Source organism: Halichoerus grypus, chromosome 4, assembly GCF_964656455.1.
Source record: "Halichoerus grypus chromosome 4, mHalGry1.hap1.1, whole genome shotgun sequence".
NCBI classification, from domain to species: Eukaryota; Metazoa; Chordata; class Mammalia; order Carnivora; family Phocidae; genus Halichoerus; species Halichoerus grypus.
In genome coordinates, this window is record NC_135715.1 from 133,629,230 (window position 1) to 133,649,787 (window position 20,558).

The following is a 20,558-nucleotide window of genomic DNA, read 5'->3' on the forward strand; positions in this document are numbered from 1 at the left end:
ATAGCGATTATACCTCATATCATGTGGCTACTTAGTGAAATTCGAATCCAGATTTGATTCCAACAAATAGGCATCCTTCAAAACCTGTTGCCTAGCAACAAATCGATCCTAGAGACTTCCCAAGTGATGAAAAGCAAGCAATTCCTTCCTAGAAGCCAAGCGTGAGGGACTATTAGAATTTTCTAATAGAAGTGCTCCCCACCCCCTTTTGTGACCCAAAAGTTATTTAGGCCGTAAAACCTCCCATTGGCCGAGGTCAATTTCACATCCTAAGACTTTCCCCCCCGCTGGGGGAATAGGAGGGTCCAAGACTCCCAGGAAATTCATAATTTTCTTGGAGCGACCTCAAGTTAGGGACCAAGTCCTGCAGGCGACATTTGTTCATCCACATCTAGGGATAAACCTCTCTCCCAAACTCAAGACTTCTTTTACTTCACAATTTTAAAACAGGAACGAGGCCACCCCGCCCTTTTCCCTCTCCCTGCCAAGAAAAGGATCAGGTATGGACAACGACATTCCAATTCCCCTCCTTTCTTCATTTCTCAAAGTAACGGGTGCAGGTGCGGACGTGTGTCCGAGATTTTATACACCCAAAGCGCGGCGCGTCGGAGCAGCTGGGCTCTCCCGAACCCGGGTTTCTCGCCCCGCCCCCTTCGTGATTCCCCGAGCTTGCTCCGCCCCCGTCCCGCCCCCGCCCTGCCCCTCAGCCCCGCCCCAGGCTCGCCCCGCCCCGCCCCCTCAGCCCCGTCCTCGCCTTGCACCGCCGCCCCAGGCTTACCTCGCAGGCCAGCGGGAGGCTCGTCTCGCCCGGCCTCTTGCGTCTCGCGCCCTCCAGCGCTACCTGGGCGCGTCGCGCCTCCTCCCCGCCCCTCAGCCGCTCTCCCAGCTTGCCCCGCCCCCGCCCGAGCGTTCCTTCCGCCTCTGCCCTCCACTGCTCCCCGGGCTCCAGCGGCCCGCGGTCTCATCTCCATGGCGACGCTGTGTCTCCGGTTCCTCGCTCCGAACTCCGCGCGAACCGCGAGCTGGGCTGGCCTGCGGTGTCTGCCCTGCGGACCGGCGGTGTGAGAGGACCACGAGCGGGTAAGAGGCGCTGCGGCGACTGCGGGTCGCCCTCTCCCCACCCTCGCGTGCGGACAGACCCAGCCCTGGCCTCCGACTCCCCCGGGCCCCGCGCCTGAACACGCAAACTTCTCTGCCCCCTCCAGGTTCCGGCTCCGGAGCTTCACGGCTGCCGAGGCGGCGCGCGAGAAGGTAGGCTCCGCGCGGCTGCTGGTGCACCTCGGACTTGGCTTCCTCCTTTGGCTGTAGTCAGGCACTCAGGAAAGGATATAGTATTTGTGTCTACATGGGTGTGAGTGATAACTAGGCAGTTCTGACCACCATTCTCTGACCTGCCGATTCGCATGCGCAAACTGCTCCCCATCCCCCCAAACAGTGAACATAGCCTTGTTGCATCTCAGAGCTTCCAGCTACTTCGCTCCATCCTTGACCCCCACTCCCCTCCTTTTTTAAAAAACATTTTTTCTTTTATCTGTTTTTTTTTCTTACTTTTTTGGGGAAACAGCTTAATGACCAGTAGGAGCCAGCATTCACTGATTGTACTTAGGATGCCATTACTTGCTAGACATAACTTGCTCGGCCCCCCAAAAATTCTTGTGGAATTTGGACAAATCATTGAATCTCCCCGGGCCGTGTTTTCATCTTGTGTAAAATGAGGGGCTAACAGTGGATCACTTCTAAGGGCCGGTCTTCAGCCTTCTGTGAGGTGACAAAATTGACTTGAGATTTCCAAAATCAAGATGTGTGGCCTTTGATTACTACTACTACTCTGCTCGGCGCCGCTGTGGCACTTAAATTAACACAGGGCATAATTACAAATTTATCGTTTGACTTCCCAGAGGGCATAGGTGAGTTGGGCCAATTTGTTCTTACCTCAAGAGACCCCTGGAAGTGGCTTTTAAGAAATAAACCTGAAAAAGACACTGAAAATGTCTTTTGATTTGTTTCATTCTCCTAAAAACCAAATGGAATGACCCCCAAATCCACATTTATTTATTTATTTAATCAGTCAATCTCAGGAAAACAAAGTTAAGATTTTTCCAGAGGTGCATTCCCACACCTTTGTAGGGATTCCACTGCACTACTGCAGAATTCCAGAGCTTCCTATCCCTACCCCTCACCGCCACCGTTTGAGCTAAATGCTCAGTGTTTTCTCCCCCTTATTTGCTCTGTCCAGTCTCAAGTGTGCACTTAGAACTGGCTCTCTTAGAGTTCACCTTCAGCACCGTCCTTGCTAGGTGGTAGGTAATAATGTAATAGGAGAAGGAGGAGTTGTAGTAATTATAATTGTAGTAGGAGATAGGTGTTATTATTTGTTATAGCTATTTATATTAATCTTCCCAATAACTCTATGAGGTAGGTAGTATTTTTGTCCCCATTTTACAGTTAAGGAAAGTGAATCATAGGTTAAAGAACTGGCTGAGTTCACAACAATTTGCTGAGATTTGAACATAGACAATCTGACTCTGGAGTCTGAGCTCCTAGCTCTACATTGTACTGTAAAGGAAATATATAAAATTTATATGTTGTCACTTTTAAATATGAATGTAAATGATAGATGATCATTGAAACCATTTTTATACACATTTGAGACTATGCAATGAAGATTGCCCCTGAATCCTTTTGTGTCCACACAAGGCTCCCCAAGGTTGGAGGATGGTGCTTAATCAGCTCTGTCTCCTCATCAGTTGCAGGGCCTGAGCATGTAGCTATCTATTTCTTAATTCATTCTTTGCCTAGTAGAATTCTAGGTGGCTTATAAAAACAAATAGTACAAAAGGATAAATTGCACAAATGGGATGGAGGAACATGTATATATCTTCCAGTATTACAAGAGAAACCTAAAATGAGAATTTTGTGAAATCTGAATTTTGAATGCTGGTAACTCATTTTATGACAGTTTTTCGAAACCTATAGAATCCAAATAAAACCTATTTGGCCCTATTGGCTGCTGGTTAGTGAACATTTACCTAGAGGAGTAAGGGGATGAGATGTGTTATGTTCTTTTTTTAGTACTAAGTCCTTATAATCTGGTGTGCATATCTTAAATTGAACCAATCAGATATCAGGTGTTTAACAGACACATATGTCTAGTGGCTACCATATTGGATAGCAAAGATCCAGTTTAATACTTTATTTTTCTTTCTTGCTTTCTTTCTATTTAACAAATATTTATTGAGCACCAGTTTATGTGGTACTTGAGTTTTTCTGTTCTTTGTAGCCAAAAAAAACCCTAGCTGAACTAATTGGGCCTTTGACTGGGGTTTTTGTTGAGAGAGTCAATTTTTCCAAAAGGCTACAACTATATCACACAAAACTCATGTTTTGTACCATGTGTATAAAATCTGTCTGGAATGAGAGAGAAGAATGAGGCCCACCTGGAGGGAGAAGCTGAGATGAACAAGGGAGACGCCATGCCCCTCCTTGAACACAGCTATATCCACTGTTCTGACTTAACACAACTTGGCTATTTAACTCTTGATTCTTTGAGCCAACCCTTTCTTCTTTTGCCTAAGCTAACTTGAATATGGTTTCTGTAACTTAAAACCAAGAGTCCAGACTAATATAGCTAAGAAGTCAAGAACTAAGCCCTTTCTTTTAGAAATGAGCCCATAATTGGGGCACCTGGGTGGCTCAGTCGGTTAAACATCTGCCTTCAGCTTAGGTCACGAGCCCAGGGTTCTTGATCGAGCCTCACTTTGGGCTCCCTGCTCAGAGGGGAGTCTGCTTCTCCCTTTCTCCCTCTCCCTCTGCCCTTCTGCACACAACTCCTCCCCCCCCCCCACCGCTTGTGTTCTCTCTCTTGCTCTCTCTCAAATAAATAAATAAAATCTTTAAAAAAAAAATGAGCCCATAATGACCCCTACCCTGACCTCCAAAGTACATCTTAATTTACAAAATAAACAGAATATTTTCAAACACATATAATCACATAATTATGCCTTTGTAAATCACTTTGTCATATACAGTTTATATATTTAATGAGATACATTTATCTTCTGATTAATACTACCCATCTTTCTATATTAGTCATTCAGTATATTTTTCTTAATAAAAATAAATTTATATCTGCTTGTCCCCAAGTCTTTTCTCAGAATCATCCTTCCCAATTCTATGGGCCTTTCTTTTTAATTTTAAGAGTATTTTAAGCCAATTAAGTTACTTATATCATTCCAATGGTTTTATTCATTCAGTCAAAATCTGAGTGCCTTTAAAATGGTATGAGACCCACACTCATGAATAAGAACAAGTTTGTGCTCTCCAGAAACTTCTATGCTGGTGATATAATCATTCCACCACCCTGTAGTTATCTGTCTACATATTGCTTATGGGTGTTTCCTGGACTGATTCTTTTACTCCACCTGCTTCTTAATGTTGGTATTTCCCAGGATTCTCTCCTGGGCCTTGTCTCTTATTCTACATGGGCCATGCCATCCATCCATCCATCCATCCATCACAGCCATCCCACACGTGATCTTTTCTCTTGAGTTCTAACTCTCTCTGATAGAATTGAGCACCACTTAATTTCAGATGACCTACAGACATCTCCAACTCAGAATTTCCCCCAAACAAACTCATTATCCACCCCCCAAGAATGTTCCTCCCCTGGTACCCTCATCCTAGTCATCCACACTAGAACCATCAACTTCTTTTCTTCGCCCTCACTTCTATGTCTAGTGATCCTCAGTTTTACCTCTCTTTTGGTTCCAAGTGTACCTTCTTGGCTTTGTACATCATCTTTTTTCCCTGGACTAGGGTTTGGCAATTTTTTTCTGTAAAGGGCCAGATAATATGTATTTTAGGCTTTGTAGGTCATACAGTCTTCGTTGTAGCCATTTAACTCTGCCATTGTAGCCTGAAAGCTGCCATTGACAATGTACAAACAAACAAGCATGTCTGTGTTCCAATAAAATTTCATTTATAAAAGTAGGCAACAAGGGGCACCGGGGTGGCTCAGTCGGTTAAGCATCTGCCTTCGGCCTCAGGTCATGATCCCAGGATCCTGGAATGGAGCCCCACCTCTGGCTCCCTGCTCAGCTGGGGGCCTGCTTCTCCCTCTCCCTCTGCCTGACACTCCCCCTGCTTGTGCTCTCTCTGTCAAATAAATAAAATCTTAAAAAAAAAAAAAGTAGGCAGCGAGTCATATTTGGCTCATGGGCTTTCATTTTCCAGCCCCTGCTCTGGACTATTACAATGGCCTTGTAACTGGTTTCCCCACCTCCCATTCTCTCAGGTTTACCCTCCATAGCATTTCTTTTCTAAGATAGATCTAATCATATGATTGTTTTCAGAGCCTTGGTTTGCTTTCTATTGACTACTGGTTAAAACCCCACATCCTTTGCACATGGTAATTAATGACTTTTCAAGTTTGCTGCCACATACATATCCAACTCCATCTATTGCCATTTTCTAAGACATTGCTGTTCTTCCCCTTCTGTTGACTGTCTACTTGGCTAAATAAATGTCACCTTCATCGTGAATCCTGACTCTTGCTTCCCAAAGCAGGCAGAATAATATCATATTCTAGGGATACTTATAGAAATCATACCTGGAGGAATATAGCAAATGTGGAGGACAGTCCTCAGAACTGGACTCTGGAACTGGAAAGTTGTTCAGTGTCAGCTCTGTTGACTAGATTCTCTCTTCCTTTGTCTTTCCAATTCTGTCTTCACTGCCTGCTGACTCCCCTTGGGTATCCCTAGTCCATGAGCTCAAAAGAAGGGATTTGATTGACCCTGTTTGGGCAGTATGGAAAATTATATTAGAGGGAAGCATTTAGTACAGTACTTTGAAGCTTGGTCTGTCCTGTATATGGGAAGTTGATACTTGTTTCCCCTATAAAATTCTGAGCTTCTCTTATATCCCCAGAGCTTATCACAAACATATCTGTGCTAAGGTACATGGTAGGTGCTCATCAAATATTTGTTGTAAATAGACATTGAATAGTGGGACATGAAGTAGACATGGAAGTCGGGAACTATCATAACTGTGTTTTTCCCATTACCACTGGGACTGTTGAAATACATCAGAAGAGTCTGCCCATGTTCAAAATCCAGAGTCTAGAGACTCAAAGGCTGATTAAATGAACGTTGTGATGTTAACATTAACCATATGCAATGTAATGAATATACAAGATGTGCATCTCTATACCATTCTTTCTGGATACCATGACCCCAACTTGAATAGCGACCACTGGGTGGAGAAGAGAATTAAAGTAGCACAAGGCCAATATACAGCTTAGATACCTGTAAGAGATGGATAAACATAGGGATAAAAATAGTGTTGCAAATTTTAAATGGTATTTTTTTAATAGATAATATATTTATTTTGTTCAAAGATCAAGAGATACAAATGGACATAAAGTAAAAAACTCCCTCCCACCCCAGTCCTGCAGCCATCCCTTTTTCCCACTCAGTCAACCATTATTATGTTTCTTTTCTGAAAGCATTTCCTTTCAGAGATATTTTTTGCATACTGATAGTTATGTGAAAAATACATATTACTTATACAACGGCTGGACCTCGTTCTGCTCAGCTTATCAGTCACTGCTTTTATTCTACCTGTGTTCTCAAATTACTCTGTTTTTTCCCTGGAGTCAGTGATCTTTTTAAGCAAGTATCATTACTTTGGAGCTTATGTGATTTTTTAATTAATTAATTAAAAGTCTTCAGAGCTAGTCTGCTTGTCTCAATCACAGTAAAACCTTTTTGGCTCCCTAAGCAATCTTAACCAGCCCTATAGGACATCTTCCCAGTTTTTCCTTTAGATAAAACATCACATTGTTTCTACAGCATCCCTCCTGTGTGCCAGGTGCTATGCTAAACACTTTACCAGATCATCCTATTTAATTCTTACACTGATCCAATGAAGTTGGCACTATTGTGATTCCTGTTTTACAGATGGAAGAACTGAAACCTAAAGAAGTTAAGTAACCTACTGAAGCTTACTTGGGAAATGGTAGAACTGGGCCATGAATCCAGTCTCTTTCTCTGAAGAGCCCCAACTCTTGAGTATCACCCTGTACTGCCCCCCCCACCCCATAGAATTCAATTTTATGAAAGGAGATTAAATGGACATTTCCTAGGTAATGATAAATCCAGACCTAGCAGAGCCTGGGGTTCCATCAAGGGCTGGGATCTGCCCATCCTAGGTTTTTCTTTTACCAGGTGAAAATGGGAGAATTATATGCCCTGATGTTTCATCCAGGTAAAAGGTAGAATGTAGCAATTCATAAAGATCCTAGAGCTAGAAAGGAGAGAATATAAATATAAAGAGGATGTCTACTCAGACATATGGGCTGCGGAAATCTGTGGAAAGTACCTCTCAGGACAGGTCATCTTGGATTTCTTTTGTTAGGGCCTTATTTGGTTCATTATTGCATTGTTTCAGCCTTTGAGCTCTACTGCCCTAGAGAAGTAGGGCATTTATCCTAGAGTCTGGTCTTCTGCAACTTTTTTTTTTTTTTAAGATTTTATTTATGTATTTATTTAGAGGGAAAGAACGCTCATGTGAGTCGGGGGGCGGGGTGGGGGCAGAGCAGAGGGAGAGGGAGAGAGAATATTAAGCAGACTCTATGCTGAGTACTGAGCTGGACACCACTGGGCTCCACCTCAGGCGACCCTGAAATCCTGACCTGAGCCGAAATAAAGAGTTAGATGCTTCACTGACTGAGCCACCCAGGCACCCCTGGTCTTCTGTAGCTGTTTTTCCCGAAAAGATGCCTCGCTTTTTTGATGGACTTCAGCTCTCTCTGAATTTCTCAGAGGGATAATCAGATTAATAACATATATAATGTCTGGCTTGATCAGGATTTCCCGGAAAACAAAGCCTGGGACAAAAGTTTATGTACCAGTGCTTTATTCCAGAGTACAAATCAGTACAAGGGAGACAGATTTTAAAAGAGAAAAACTTAATACAAAATAGAAGCTTCTCTTTTATTGTCCACAGTTTTGGCCTTGAATTTTGTATTCCAGAAATCCCTAGTATGTACTTCTACTACTAATTTTTGAAGTCTTGCTTGGGATGTGGGGATAGCAAGTGTTGGGGAAGGAGAGGGAAAGTGAATTGTTATTTATGAAAAATTTAAGTGTGGCCTCTCTCATACTTAAAAACCGTTAAAAGTTGATTTTTGTCTTAACAATTAAAATTAAATTTGCCCAAATATGTGAAGAGCTAACTTACAGGAAAATCTGTTTAGGGTAACCTAAGAAAGGTAAACATTCACAAAGAAAACATTGTAATTTATAAGTATTAATAAATACATAGGGGAACTTATAAGGTAAGAATTGTATTTTAAAATGTATCTTTGGATAAAAATCAAAGGTTAACTTCTAAATGTATTTATTGAAATAAAAATATTTTATTTAAAATATCTCTTATCTTGAAATACCATGCAAAAATTTCTTGTTCTGGCTTAACTACGCTGTTTTTCATAACACAGATGAACTGGAATGTGGCACAGATGAACTGGAATGTGGTTTATGTTGTTTTATTTTGTTAAAGTAGGGGAGAAACATGGCTTTGGAAGGATGAGCCAAGCTGAATTTATGATTTCTAGGGTCAGCTCAGTAGGAAAGGGGAGTCCTTAACCTACTGTTGATTGTATTTGGATCTGGATCTAGAGTCCAAGTTATGTAAAACCAAAACAGAAGCAGAGAATTAGAGGCTTATTTAATACCTCACTTTTCTAACATGCAAAATTATTCCTATAGCTCTTTTTACATAAGCTCCAAGGTGAAGTGGGGAGAAGGGAAGGGCTACTTTCTCTAGACTTTTTTTTTTTAACCCAATTTCATAATACAAAAGAATGAGGTTTTTCAGTTAGGATGGCAGTGACACCACTAAATAAAAAAGCCAAAATATTTAATATCCTTCTGACAGAGTTCTGCATTGTTTTATTTATAGTCTAAATTTATACAGTGTTTAAAGACTCAGGAAGTCAATATTTTGGTTTTTGCAAGAATTATCTAGACAAGACAGATGCTGTAAAGACAAGACTATATAAATTGTTTTTAGGATGCTATAGATCTCTTTTACCACCAATTTACATAGTTTCTGAATAATTGGCTTTAGTATAAAATTATATTTTAGCATAAATAATAGAAATGTTTATATAAAGGCTATTTATAAATTATTTCAAGTACCTCAAACTAAAATAATAATGATAATGCTAGTTTTTATTTTTGCTTCTATTTTAGGTACCAAAATATAAACAGAATGGCAGATTGCTAGTGTTTGACCCAAAGGGTAAATGATTCATTACTTAAAAAGAATATGTTTCATCACCATTTTGTCCTAAATATTAAGAAGATAGTCTACTTGAGTGATTGAATGTGCTTGAAGTCTTAGCAGTTAAATCCTTTATTAGATTGCTTGTCATTCAAAAAATGCTGAAGTGTATTTGCCAATCAGGAATTTCTGTTAGGAACATCACTACAGAAAAAATACTGAGTTGATTTTTTTTCTTCTCTTTCAGAAAAAGTGATGATTGAACCAAATGAAGCAATGTCAGAGTAAGAAGATGTCTCTGGTTGTGCAGCTGATCTATCACATGCCTTTTGAGCAATTAGAACTAGATAATGCAGTCATTTGTCACCCAATTAAATTTGAAAGGCCAGAAATGCATGGATTAGCACTTGAGCTTTTGCTTCAGTCAAAGCAGTTGTTACTTAGACAAAAGAACATTTAAAATGAAAAATGAATTTTGATAAAAATTTAGAGGTATAGATAATAGTCATTTCTACTTTTTAAATGCTTAAATACCAAGTAGTCTGTATTTTACTTACATAACTTTCATTGTTCATTCCTATTTCCTTTTGATACTTGCTCATGTCTTTCAGAATATCCCTTTAAATGAATATTTACTTTAAAATTAAAGATTTAGGGGCGCCTGGGTGGCTCAGTCGTTAAGCGTCTGCCTTCGGCTCAGGTCATGATCCCAGGGTCCTGGGATCGAGCCCCGCATCGGGCTCCCTGCTCGGCGGGAGGCCTGCTTCTCCCTCTCCCTCTCCCCCTGCTTGTGTTCCCTCTCTTGCTGTGTCTCTCTCTGTCAAATAAATAAATAAAATCTTTAAAAAAAAAAAAAAATAAAATTAAATTAAAGATTTACTATGAGATGAATCATTATTACTAAATAAGGGAAACTGATCACCCCAATTAGTTGAAGGGACTAGTGTTAAAAAGAATCATGGTCCAGTTTCAGTATAGTAGCTAAATATTAAGTACCTGCTTTGTTCAAGGCACTGATTCTGATAATTCATCAAAACCTTTCCTGATCTGATCATCTCCTACCTCCTGAGAAAAAAATTATATTATTAATTCCATGAAAAATTATACTTTGAAAGTTGATCATAAAACACATTCATAGTGATCAATTATTGGCAGATTGGTAGAATGGTGCCAAACTGATATTACTTTGGTTTATTCTGAATAAAATTGGCTGGGAAATTTTTCACCTCATGCAACATATATTTTAATTTTCATACTGTCAAAGCTAAAAATTAAAATTAGAGTCCACCTTGGCTTTGGTTGTAAATTATATATTAAATACATACTTTTATATTAAAGAGAAAGAATGTATAACAGATCAAAGACAGAGAATCTATGTTTATTTCAGATTGTTACAGCTAATCAGAAAAAAATAAATGCCCCATTAAGTATATTAAGCTATATGTAAATATGTATCTATATCCAGTTACATGGTTTGAAACATATTTAAATTTTAAAAATGTAAGAAAATTTTTATAGTCTTTGAAGGAAGTATGATATAACTTTCAATAATAATAATAGTAGGTCATTAATGAAAATAAATTACTATTGTGTCTGAATACTGATGTTCACATAGATTGTGATAAGCAGTGTTGGAACTGAAGCAAAGGGTAATCCACATCCTGAGTTAAACGCCAGGGATAAATCAAATGCAGCCTGGGCCAAAATAAAAAAGCAGAGTGATTACTTGTTCTCTTGATCTCATTAATAATTGCATCTGCTTATCAAACTAATTTTTGCAAGGACAAAAAGATCATGTTCCCTTCAGTTCACTTGCAGAGAAGAATTTGGGTTTGGTTTGATTGTTGTTTGGAGTGAGGGAGGAGGAGGAATGGTTAGTGTAGCCAATAAGCTTCACAGGTGTGTGACTTTGTCACCTTGAACCTTACCCAGAGTTCAAGGTAAACAGGGCCAGTCCTGGAAAAAAAAAAATGATCAAGTAGGAAAATAGAAAATCAGAGGACCTTTGCTGGAGGAGCAGTGTGACCTGGAAAGTTGATGAATTTTCTCAGTATAGCTTTCATTCTACTCTCTACCTCCCTGCTGGCGGCACCTCCTCCCCCCCCCCCCCCCCCCGCCCCCAACTCCACTTCGTCCTTTGTCAGGTGAAGCAGTGGGAGTGCATTTGCCTTAGTCTTCTGATTGCTTCTTTAGTCTGAGGCATAAGGAGTGTATGGACTGAGAAACAAAGAGTTTCAAATTTTGGGGCATGCAAAGCCCACATTTATTATTTCCTCTTTTCCCCATGGATCCTATGTGTGAAAGATTTTGTCTACCCAACAAATTGCACTTAATTAACAATTTTCAGCAAAGAAGTACAATATATCTTTAATGCTAGATGAAGTTTTATAGATCTTGGACCTTTGATCTCTTGGGTTTGGGGTCAAGCTTTCAAGCATAAAAAGATGTTGAGGGGAATGGCTGAAGTAAATCCACAGCATTCAATTGAAAAAAATGTACCTATAGGTTTTCCATAATCATATGTTTTATCTCTTCTAAGATGAATGACAAGCTATTTTTTTAATTTTTATTTTTATACCTTAAGTAAATGCCTCTTTGGACGTAGAGCAAGATTGGCAAGCAAACTTTGTACCTTACCAACACAAGTCTCTCTAAATGTAGCTAGGACGTTCTCAGAAAAGTAAGTTTTAATCAATTTCAGTTTTAAGCCTATGTTTGACAAGTTTAAATGATTTTTTAAGCAAAGTTTAAAATCTAAACTTGCTGACAAAATTATTAATTCCAATAGAAATTTGGGGCCACTTCATAAATATGCCTAAAGCTCTTAATAGATTTTTAGGAACAGTCCTAAAATCTAGGATATCTGTGCTCTAACATAAATATGTTTCAGTAGGATATCTAACTTGACTGACTCTCTGACCTAAATTAAATATCTTCCATTTCCAAAGGATATTACATAAAGTAAAAATTTGAATCTTTCCTCAACTGTAACTATTTGAATTAAAGAAAACAAATCTTTTAGAGTATACTAGTTACCTATTTTTCTTAAATGGTTAGAGGCATTACCGTAAATAATGTCATTTTCTCAAATGGAAGTCAAAAGATTATAGTTGAAGAGGAGGTTGGACTTGGGACTTTGATTCTTTGAAACTATGTATGAGAAAGACTACAGAAAGTGAGCAGAAAAGGAATTCATATTTTACTGTTAAAATGATGATTTTGTCAATTCTCATATGTATTTTGACGGTATGTTCACTGCTTCCAAATAGTAATATCCCATTTAATATTGGGCATTGGCTTCCTCCATGTTGTGTCATTAAGGTTATTAGAGGCATTTCCCATTATCTAAGTACCCAGAACTATACCAGATAAATTCCCTCTCTTAGGGATATAATTAGTGAATATGTAAGTACCATATCTCATAGATTCTAAAGCACACATACTCTCTTACAATTGATGGCATCTTACACTTAAATTTGGCAGTGCTTTTTCTTTCTTAAATAACAGTATATCTTATAGTAAATACATGGTATCTGAGATTCAACAAAACACTAATTCGTTGTGGGGGGAAGACAGCAAAGTTCTTTAACTTAGATTAGATAGTAGAGCATATAAATTCTAGTAATCACTTGTGGCAAGCTTTGACATAACAGGAATCTCACTAGAAATTAAATACTTAACTGACTTCCCAACTTTTTAGATGTAGAGTTTCATCTTCGATGCTTTTTTTTTTTTTTCATAATTAGAAAATCAAGGAGGGCAGAGGCAGAACAAATGCAAATCAACTTTGCATTTTTCATTACTAGAGAGGGGTTTTGCTTTAGGAGCATATACTGAGGAAGTGAGATTCCGTTCCCTCCCATAATATTAAGAATATAACAAGCTATTCAGCCTGTTTGCTAAATCACTATACAAGATCACTGACTTAACTATACTCATGTTCTGGATTCATATGGCAGTGGGTAAAAGAGCCACCGTAACTGGGGAAAGAAAATACTTCACATCTTTTTATATCTTGACATGCAAAGTAGAAGTTGAATTTTTTTAATTTGGTAAAGGAGACATTTTTTTAAAAGAATCTTAAGACCACAGAAAAGAGACTTGGGATTATTTTTTCACCAGCATGAGTACCTGTCTTTGTAAACAGAGTGCACCACACATGAATCCTCTGTCTTAATGCATTATTATTGACATGAAGTTTCAGGGCTTAAAGGCTAAAAGAGAAAATTAACCCATTTTTATTTCAGCTACTTAATGAAAAAGCAGGCTACTTTATGTTATGACCAAGGTTTGATATTCGTCTTGGACTCTCTCCGTAAGTGTAGCATTTAGCAATGGTGAGAACTGGTCTATAAATCTAGAAAAAACCTCAAGGCTAGTGTTCCTAGTTTTATTCCAACATATTACAATGATATGGCAAAGACATTCATATAATTGATTGCTTGTATGCTCTATGTTAAAGAACCCTGAAAAGATTTTAAGGATCATTACACAATGACAAATGCCAAGTAGAAATAGAATTTTAATCATCAGTAAAAATGATTTTTAATGCTTTTCCACAAAAAAGATATACATTTTAGCTATTCAGTTTATTGTTGATATATTCTGTGTTTATATTAAGTGTGTGTGTATGAATGCATATGAAGCTTTAAAAAGAACTGTGACCTAGGAAAGTATTTTTTCACTATTTACTTTAACATTTAGGAAGGAAGTCTCTTCAAAAACTATTGAAAATACAGCTTCTTTAAGGAACACTGAAAATAGAGTATCTTCAAAGTGTATTGAAAATAAAGATACAGAAATGAATCTACAGTCTAAGCTGTGGTCATCTTCCTTCTTAAAGGAAAACACAGGTGATAACATTTGTTTTGTGCGAGTAAATGTAGCTTCTAAATGAGCCGTCCTGCGTGACCTTTGGGTTCCTGACAACTCTATAGGTCTGGAGCAGGTCATAGGAACCAGTAATTTTTGAAATTCATGTACCACATGATTCTGATATGCAGTCAGGTATGGCATCCATAGTATACATTATATAAAATGATAATGATGAGGTATTAAATTTTAAAATGAACTAAAATACCTATGAAAGCATTAAGTTCCATTCATTCAACAATGGTTTGTTGAGTGCCAGGACTGTTTTAGAAGCTGTGGATACAATAGTTGGCAAATAGACAAGAACCTTACTTTTATGAGGTTCACATTCTAGTGGGAGATAGTCAACTATTAAAAATAAATAATAAAAAATAAAGCAGTGACATGTTGTGGGGGGTGCTATTATAGAAATAAATGGCACCTAGGGGAGGACTGTCTTAGCTCTAGGGATCAGAAAATTTCCCTTGATGTTCAGTGTTTGTGAATTGAAGGAGACAGTTCCTGTGACATCACATGAAGTCCTTAATTCCTTATTATGACCTTCCCCTGATGACATCAGTGTGATGAGTCTGAGCAGGCTGGGTACCCACTGGAAGATCAATCAGGGTGCTGTGAGCTGAATGGAGACTGTAAATGAAACAGAAGCAGGTAGATGGCCTGAAGAGCCCAGCCATTCTAGGAAGGACCAGTATCCCTTTCCAGGGTAGCATTTTTTTTTTGTTTAGTCAGGAGTTTGCTTTAGAGTGGGGAGTTTTTATCAGCTTTTCCTTTTTTTCTTTTTTGGCCTGGGTTTTCTTAACATTGTCCTCTCTTGAGCTCTCCTGGATTTCCTCATTTTCTTTCTAACAAGTGTTTCTACATGATTTGGAGTAGCTAATGGCCAAACTCCCATGTCACAAGACTTCCCAACACTCAAAATCTTACACAAAAGCGAGGTGTCACGCAAGCTCAGTTTGAAACTGTTAAGATGTCGGTAGAGCCAGACCAGTTGACAAGCTCACTCAGTAGTCTTTCGCAAAGAGATAATTTTTGGAAACACACAGTAAACTTTAAAAAAAAAATTAGTTTAATGCTACTGTATTTCCATATGTGTCAGAAAAAAGTAAGACATGGTTACGAATATGGACTTGAGCCACACTGACTCCCAGATCTGCCGCTTAAATTAGTAGTGTGAAGTCGGGTAGGTTATTTAACCTCTCTGTCCCTCAGTTTCATCTATGAACAGGGTGACAACAGTATACACCTCATTGAGATGTTGAGAGAATTAAATGAGTTAACATATGTAATGTTCAGAAGAGTAATGGTATATAATGTTTGTTAAGATTATTGTATGTTACTTTTATTCATACATATATCAGTTTCATGGATAGTAATATTATGATCTGATAAAATCTATATGTTAAAGTAGATTCAAGGAAAAATACTGAGTAAATAGTATAGGTGATACTCATATATCGCAAAATGAATGAAGATAGTGTAAGAATTAAACTATTGGAAAATGTTCCAGTAGATTGTATCATGGAGATTTTACTTCTTAAATATTTCTCTAATCTGTCCTTCCTCTCTATCCCTGTTTTACCAGTGCCCTATCATTAATCATCTCTCTCACCTGGACTTTTTAAAGAGACCTATAGCCTCTCTCCTTGCTCTTTTTTTTTTTTTCAGTCTCCCCTCCGCTATACTGTCACCCTGCTAGCCAAGTGTTCCTTCAGAAATGCAGAATTGATCATACTTGTTTTCCTACTCAAAATCCTTTATTAGTAGCCCCTTTATTCTTAGAATATGGTCCTAACTCCAAGACTTCCGGTCCATAAGATCCAGACACATCTGTCACCATTGCAGTCTCAACCTTGACCCCCAAGCAGCGTCAGAGTGCTTTGTCGCGCCACACACATTCTTGTTTCTGCATTGGCTCATGTTGTCCTCTCTCCTTGGAAAAACTGATCCACTCAGACTGGACAATTCCTGACTACTTTCCAGAGTGGCAGGGGGCCCTCCTTTGTGCGCTCATTTACCTAGCACACGTCTGTCACCGTACTTCCATACTGTTTTATAGCTATCCATTATGTTTCTGACTCCCCACTTAGAGTGTGAATGAGTACCTGAGGACAAGAGCTGTTCATTTTTGTGTTCCTATGACTCCTCATAGTGCTGGGCACTGAATGGGGTAGTCATTAGTGCTTATTTTTACTTTTCAGTCATCTGCGTTTGGTCATAACTCCTGTGTCTTGACATTAAGAAGAATCATTAATAATGTTCTGTAGCCTCTGGTTATATCTAGAATACTTGACATGTCTCTTCCTAAGTTGTCTGTGTGTGTAGAAAAAGAAAGAACTTTATTCTCAAGTATCCAAGCAGTGACCTGACCTGCCTAAGAATTATTTACTGTTCAGCCTCTCCAGTCTTATTTTAGTCTCCAGGCTTTATTTCATATTTACTTTCCTATAAGAACAGTTTAGGAAATGTATTTCTGGAGATAGAATAGCATTAATTTCTTTTTTCTTGAAATCATTACTTTTTTTATAAACAAATTGTTTTCCATATATTAAAATTTTAAGCACCAAACAATTAACACTAACATTAATTCAGTGTTATTGGTTTGGATTTTTTCGTCATGGCAGTTTTATTACTTTTTTTGGAAATGGAAATCACATAAGTTCATTGTGGTGCTATTTAGTCATGAAAAAAATAAACTCTAGGAAACAATAGAGTAAACATGTCATTTGTTAAATTTTAATTTAGGAGTAACCATTTTTAATGTTTGAACTTTTCAATATTTATTGATTAAATTATGTATATTTTAGGTCAAGTGAGCAAAGATGCAGTCCTTGCAGAGCAGGAGAAAAATAACAAACATTGCCTTCAGGATTTTGATGATAAGTTGTCTGAATCAACGGATGATGATGGTGAAGATGATACCAATGATGAAGATAATGATGAAGATAGTAACCCTAATAAGGATACTCATGCCCCATTAGAATTAATGGCAGAAGTAAGTTTAACTTGCGCATTGTAATTTAAGAAACTTAAAAATATTAAAATTACTAAATAGTGTATAGCATTGAAGATTTAAAAAATAGTAAAGAGATCCTTGCCCATATACAGATGCTTACCTAGCTACTCATCTCTCTCACTACTTCATGAGGTTAGAGGTGAGAGAAGATTCTGGAAGTGACTTACAGTATTTTGGTAAAGGCAGAAGCAGGAATCAAAGAAGTCTTGGCATAAAACTCTGCAAGGACTGCTTTAAGGAATGCTTTCTACATAACTGGGCACCATGCTAGTTTTGGGGGATATTTAGAGGTAAATAAGAAAGATAGGTCCTTACCCTTGAGAACTAACAGTTACATATTATGTATATAGTACAATTTATAATAAGGTGAAATGTGTGCTAGCAGAAGGATTTATGAGGTTCTCCGGGAATAAGGATTAAGTGACTAATTGAGAATAGAAGTAGGAGAAACGGGATAAAGGAAGAATTTTTAGAGGAAGAGACATGGAGTCTTAGAATCTTGAAGGAAGAGGGAAGCTCAGGAATTCATCTGGTAAACAAGTGGAGAAGGCATTCCTGGCATAGGAAACAATATATACAAAGGCACTGAAGCCTGAAAGATCACACGCAAAAATTATACATAAACATTTACTGATAATTCTGTGGAGAGCAAAACAGTTTTACCCCACTTGTGTCACAGTTAACATTATACAACTTCACGTATATTGTAAGAACTTCATAACAGTACATTTTAACCTCCCCCTTCTTATCCTTTGTATTATTGTCATACATTTTACTTCCATATATACTGTAAGCCCAATGATATATTATTATTTTTATTTTTAATGGTCAATCTTTTAAAAAGTTTTTTTTAATTGGAAAATATCTTTTTTTGGAATACATTTCTTGTGTTCTCTGTAGCTTTGTGTAGATCCGAATTTTCACCTGATATTATTTCCTTTTACCTGAAAAACTTGCTATAACATTTTTTTTATAATGCAGTTCTGCCAGCAGTGAATACTCTCAGCTTTTGTCTATCTGAAAAAGTCCTAATTTTATCTTCATTTTTAAAGGATGCGTGAGCTAGAGATTTGTAGGTTGCCAGGTATTTTTCAGTACAGACGGTCCCTGACTTACATAGTTCAACTTAGAATTTTTTGACTTTACAGTTATGTGAAAATGATACGCATTCAGTAGAAACTGAATTTTGAATTTTTATTTCTTCCTTGGCTAGCGATGTGTGGTATGATTGCTCTCTCATGATGCTGGGCAGCTGTAACTCCCTGCCAGCCATGCCATCATGAGGATAAACAAGTGATACACTTACAACCATTATGTTTTTCACTTTTAGTACAGTATTCAATAAATTACATGAGATATTCAGTACTTTATTATAAAATAGATGATTTTGCCCTAATGTAAGTGTTCTGAGCATGTTTAAGGTAGGCTAGGCTAAGCTATGATGTTTTGTAGGTTAGGTGTATTAAATGCATATTTCAACTTACGATGTGTTTATTGGGATATAACCCCATCGTAAGTTGAGGAAGATCTGTACTTTGAAAGGTTGCTTCATTGTCAAATAGTTTGCGTAGTTTCAGACAAGATGTCTGCTGTTACTATTTTTGACCACCTGTATATGTCTTTTTCTGACTTTAAAGTTTTTTTCTTTTGTATTTTTATTTTTGGCAATTTGATTATGATATACCTTGATGTGGTATTCTTCATGTTGCTTCTGTTCATTGAGGTTCTTGGATCTATGAGTTTATAGTTTACACCAGATTTGGAAAGTGTTCAGTTATTAAGTCTTCAAATAATTTTTTTTGACCTCTGCTCTCCCTCTCTTCTTCTGGGCTACAAGTTACATGTATGTTAGACCACCCAATGTTGATCCAAAGGTCACTGATGTTCCTTTTTTGTTTGTTTTCTCTATATATTTCATTTTAGAAATTTCTATTGTTCTGTCTTCAAGTTCTGATCTTTTCTTTGTAGTTATAATCTGCTGTTAATCCCATCCTCCCGCCCTTCTTCTCTCCATCTTTTGCTCTCTCCATATGTGTGTATATATATAAAATTTCATATATTTTGTCATCTGTACAGATTTTATTTAAATATTTTTATATCCTCTCCTCATGTTCATATTTTACTTTTGAGCATATGACATATTTATAATAGCTATTTTAACATGCTTGTCTGCTGTGCTATCATTTTTGAAATTCTGGGTCAGTTTCTATTGATTAAGTTTTCTCCAGTGTATGGGTCATATTTTTCTGCATCTTTGCATGCCTGGTAACTTTTTACTGAATCCTAGACATTATAAATTTTATGTTCTTTGATACAAGTTTTGTTGTTTTCCTTTAAATATTTTTGGATTTTCATCTGGGATATAGTTGAGTTTCTTGGAAGCAGGTTTCCCTTTTGGAGTCTTGCTTTTTAAGCTTTGTTGAGAGGGTCCAGAGCAGCCTTTACATTGTAGGGAGACTACTAAGGCAATGCCCTAATGAGGACTCTTCCCAGTGCTCTGTGTATTAAGAGGACCTTCCACTCTGGCTGGAGAAAACATGAGCTCTGTTCAGACCCTGTGTGAGATCCAGTGATTGTTCTACCTGATCATTCCAACAATTCTTTCTCTAGCCTCAGTTAGTTTCTGCATCCTCATGCAGATGAATTCCAGCCAAAGACTCAAAAAGACACCTCTGCAGATTGCTGGAGCTCTCTTGAAAATATAACATTGGCCTCTCTGAACTTCAGACTGTCTTATTTCAACTCAGATCACTGGTCTCTGGATGCTCCCTCTCTGTGCTGGTACCTGGAGACAGCCCACAGCTGTAAACTGAGGCAATCATAGGACCCACCTGTTTCCCTTCTCTCAGATCATTCTCCTATGACACCTGCTGTCAATTACTGAAAACTTGTTTCATATATTTTGTACTTTTCTGGTTGTTTTAGGAAGGAGAGTAGATCTGGTCTCTGTTAACTTCATCATGGCTAGAAGCCTCAATTAGAGTTTTAGCATAAAGAAAATACTAATGTGCTTGCCTTTTTATATAATTTGACCCAAATGCTAGCCATGGAATCATATAAAGAAATCGGACACATTTCACTGTATTTTCCTCCTAGAATAAAGCATATATAGTTTTGAAACTATCTTAATATTATAAGTTGCTTTTACCAAGGGAGAAAAAAATTGATGCCAAGTATTGGAAAGATTTTACTTAACCACATTTCCTTTGACTGAACATCTAAATTATTCATGAATCATAGAGCATTCAAAGACCCTATTTGCCATAACCAAATTCTTTGGAGTTTGTTCATTTTATTTCTTTTCTATTTGTTTTTTGACATTTAATTATAAAAGTAATCCATGACTTCATTTTCAGATAAATATTCAGACAATATGAGATTGCTT

The 20,558-nt window shown here is 37.7% G+C and overlaps 1 protein-coding gene and 1 long non-coding RNA gene across 8 annotated transcripts in view; one reads left to right on the forward strand and one right to left on the reverse strand.

Moving 5' to 3' along the window:
- Window positions 1-20,558, reverse strand: part of LOC144381623 (uncharacterized) — a 59,042-nt gene that overhangs the window by 16,636 nt on the left and 21,848 nt on the right. The window contains exon 2 of the long non-coding RNA XR_013447206.1: window positions 5,609-5,795. This is a non-coding gene — a long non-coding RNA (uncharacterized LOC144381623). The remainder of the gene's footprint in view (window positions 1-5,608; window positions 5,796-20,558) is intronic.
- The window catches only part of ERICH2 (glutamate rich 2), a 28,200-nt gene continuing 8,628 nt past the window's right edge, over window positions 987-20,558 (forward strand). For 2 of the 7 annotated variants that reach the window (XM_078070973.1, XM_078070974.1), the window contains exons 1-6: window positions 987-1,080; window positions 1,206-1,251; window positions 9,536-9,572; window positions 11,873-11,968; window positions 13,993-14,141; window positions 16,965-17,152. In XM_078070973.1, coding sequence (XP_077927099.1) covers window positions 9,544-9,572; window positions 11,873-11,968; window positions 13,993-14,141; window positions 16,965-17,152 — 462 coding nt within the window. In that variant the 5' untranslated portion in view covers window positions 987-1,080; window positions 1,206-1,251; window positions 9,536-9,543. Of the gene's footprint in view, window positions 1,081-1,205; window positions 1,252-9,257; window positions 9,307-9,535; window positions 9,573-11,872; window positions 11,969-13,992; window positions 14,142-16,964; window positions 17,153-20,558 lie in introns of all 7 variants that reach the window. The other 5 variants (XM_036067345.2, XM_078070976.1, XM_078070975.1 and 2 more) reach the window with 5 other exon arrangements.